Genomic DNA, 3,636 nt, shown 5'->3' with positions numbered 1-3,636 from the left:
TAGAAAAACAAAGTTTATACCTTAAAAATATATATAATTAGAGATTATTTAACCGTAGCATACAATAACTTCCCGTAAAAAGGCAAAGGAAAATTCATCTAAATTTAGAATTATACAACTAAATATGAAAAAGAAAACAATAAATAAGAATCTTCTCTTCTACTTTCCTTACTGAAACATGTCTTCACTTCAGTCAAACTTTCATGACTCAAGAATTAGACGCCGAAGAATTCAAGGTCATTCTGTGGGTGCCGGCCAAGAGCTTTGCCACACAGAAGAGTATTTGAAGGAATGTTATATTCATTAGCAAGGCTGCGGACAGGATTCCAAACCCTGACATAAAACTGTTGACCAAGATACTGCCTTTCCCATATAGCAGACCTCAAGTTCCACATACCTTGGTTGTCTAGGGACACCAATATTGTGGTCCAAGAGTTTGGATACACCTTCAAAAACAAAACAAAAAAGATTACATTTTAATTAACCAAAATTTGAAGCTAATTTGGAAGGTCCTACAAAGTAAGCATATGCTGTCATTTCCAGGCTATCTTTTACCTGAGCAGTATGTCTGGTAAGAGCATCAACTAGATTGTATGTTCTTCTCTCGGCTGCTGTCCACTGTCCGAAACCATAGCTGCATTTGTTCAAACAATAAAGATTTTAGTCTTTACCCGTTGATCTCACAAAAGCTTAAAATGCAAGAAAGCACATTTAACATACCCAACAACCCAGAAATCATAGCCATCTAGATGCATAGATTGGAGGGTGTTTTCATTGTTTTGGAAAACAATTTCGAGGAAGTCATGGAGTGAGGCTGGCACTACAGGGGTAGCTATGAATGCGGAGCCACTGGAGGGAACGGTTTGGATGGAATCAGAGCTGTAGACACCGGGGATGTTAAAGTAATCAGCAAGCTTTAGAGGGGTATCAGGGTTCACGTAGGAGACTCTGTTGAATGCATAACGCTGCTTTTCATTTATCAAAGGTGCTGAATTGGCTAATATAATTGTCTTTGTTGGTGTGACTTTGCCATAATGGTATGAGCCCTGAGGATTAGGCCTGGCTGCATTTGCTGTCAAATTCCACCTGCAAGAAAAAACCAAGTTCAAATTACCAAACTAAATCATTATAGTCTAAAGTCCAACACATCTAAGGCTCCTTTTGTTTGAATAATCTTTAATAAATACCTGAAAGTTCTGGCTTGCTGCACAGACCAATCAATTTGGTAAGTAGGACCAGCGGGAACGGGTCCAGAAACTGGGGTGTGAGAGTTTGTGTAGTGTAGCACTGAAGTAGCTGTAAGAACTAGCCTAGTAAATCGTGTGGATGCAACAATGTAGTAATCCTTTGGAGGTTGATTTAGGGTTACAAGGACAGCCACTGATTGGCCAACATGTACGTCTAGAGAGTCATATGTGTTCTGAATTGTGTGAGATCCTTCAACTTCAACTAACTTCAGCGAATGGCCCTGAATCCTGAAGTTTAATGAGGTTGACAATCCTACATTTGAGATCCTGAACATATACGTTTTGCCTGAAATCATAACAAGGAAAAAACACAGTCGAACATTTTTCATCAGAGTGAAGGTTAAAATATTTCCCTGAGAACTAAGAATGGCCCAAGTGATTGAGGATCAAGATTGAGCATTACCTTGATCACCACTGAAGGTGTTACTTGTCTGCCCGTTTATAAGAACACCAGCAGGAAAAGGAAGAGACTTTCCTGAGTCCAAAGTTTGCTGCAATGCCTGCAAACATCAAAACAAGATAACTTAAGTAAATTAGCATGCAAAAATGTTTATCAAACACTTTCAAAGCAGTAAGATTGGACAGTACCAGCAGAAAATTTTTCTTAACAATATCATCTGCTTAATATATTTCAACAATTTAACAAAAACATATATAGAATGGCATTTATCATGCTCATATTTGTCTTACCTTATGGCTGGTGTTGTACCAATCACCGACAAGTAAAGTGAAATCTCCATCAGGGTTTGGAAAAGGGATTGGGATCCGAGGTCTCTCGTAGATATTGATCGCTCCAAATGCTCCAGCAGCTCTGTGCAATTGCGTTGATGGGAAATATGTGTAGGAACCTATCTGATCTTTGGTCTGAAACTTGTAGGTGTAGTTTGAGTTTGGAGGGATGGCGCAATTGGTTCCCAATACCCCATCTTGCCATGAGTTCTTCCTCTGTTTAATCCCATTCCTGGTTGTGGCCAAGAAATTTTTTGTTGTTATGCATATGTCACTATGCTGAATGCCACAATCAAATATTCAGACATTGAATACAAGAACAGAAATGAAGATTTGTGAGATATATAACAATATGATTCTTTTCATCATTTCTATGACTTCTTAACCATCCCAGACATGTAAGCCAGTGCAATCCATGCTTCAACTATGCAAATCCAAAATGAAGAGGTACCTAATTGTTTCATCGGTGGCACAGAAATGTTGGGGAAAAAGATATGAAACAAAACTCAATAAAGACTTTCAAGCTCAAATTTCTCATCACACGAGTAAGCATAATGCAGTCTTTTGGCTTAAATTTCTTTCCAATTTTCATCCTAAAATTTCATAACAGATTAACATAAATTTAAGGGAAAATATTCCCCTTAGAGCCGCTACCAATCCTTTATTTCTTTATGTCGGATACCAAACCAGCATTCTGGCTGTTCTGAGTTAAGCCCTGAACTAGAAAAGCATGGAACTTTTCATTGCCTCAGTAAATAAAAGTTCTTTAATTTAAATAAAAAAGGAAAAACAAAACAAAAAGAAAAAGACTAAGGCATTTGAGCTAACAGACTGGGAAAGAGAACCCTGAGCCAAGAACTACCACAACATCAACAAAACCAAAAACAGAAAAGCATTAGAAGTAGATGGAAGGCTGAACTCACCATGTTAGGAGAAAAGGTTGGTCCAGCTTGTTAATAAGGTTGAGGATGATGTTGTCATTAGTGACCACATCAAGTCTAGGGCCAGGAAATTGACCATTGATAAGGATTACCTTCAAAACACCAAAAGACCCATTTTTTCAGAAAAATCTAGGATCTCCAAAAACAGAACAGACAGTGCAGAAATGGCAAAGACCACCAACCTGTTGAGGAACGCCAAGAGGAGAACGAGTCCCATAAGTCACAGTCCAAGTGTAAAACTTATATGGGTCTTCTGCTTTCACCATAGCAACACTGAAAACAGCCAAAACCCCACAAACCAAGTGGAGCAAGACTGCTTTTTTCTCCATTGTCGTCCCTGCAAAATGCAAATTCTCAAAACCGGGTATTTGGGTTTTGGGTTTAATTTAATCCCTTTTTCTTTTGGTCACATTGGACGATGTGGGTGCAGTAAGTGCCAGCCTTTTTATAGCAGCAGCGCGGGAAAGAGTGCTTCACCAAATGTGTCCTACTTCTGCTTTTTCGAAAATAAAATCTGTTTTTAGTTTTATCCAGCCATCAATGTTCTCGTATTGGGTGCATAAACGCGTTTTCGCGTGATGATAATTCCCCATTACTTAGATTCGAAGCCAATTTGAACCACTCATACATGAGCTAAAGTGAAACTGCGTGTCACACTTTGTCCATAAACCGCCTCTAATTGCGCCAGTGATGTTGAAATTATATTACTTTTCCTCCTT

At 38.6% G+C, this 3,636-nt stretch overlaps 1 protein-coding gene across 1 annotated transcript; it reads right to left on the bottom strand.

Annotated features, from left to right (window-relative positions):
- On the bottom strand, positions 1-3,383 carry LOC110752941 (protein SKU5 SIMILAR 14-like). The gene is made up of 8 exons (XM_021953712.2): positions 3,100-3,383; positions 2,900-3,009; positions 1,938-2,208; positions 1,651-1,747; positions 1,188-1,533; positions 721-1,086; positions 556-634; positions 1-446 (listed from the first exon to the last, which is right to left on the bottom strand). The coding sequence occupies exons 1-8, from the start codon at positions 3,244-3,246 to the stop codon at positions 216-218; spliced, it is 1,647 nt and encodes a 548-aa protein (XP_021809404.2). The 5' UTR covers positions 3,247-3,383; the 3' UTR covers positions 1-215.
- Positions 3,384-3,636: the final 253 nt, after the last annotated feature.

The sequence above is a fragment of the Prunus avium genome, chromosome 7 (assembly GCF_965620075.1).
Source record: "Prunus avium chromosome 7, drPruAviu1.hap1.1, whole genome shotgun sequence".
Taxonomy (NCBI): Eukaryota; Viridiplantae; Streptophyta; class Magnoliopsida; order Rosales; family Rosaceae; genus Prunus; species Prunus avium.
This window is presented reverse-complemented; position numbering and strand designations above follow the sequence as displayed.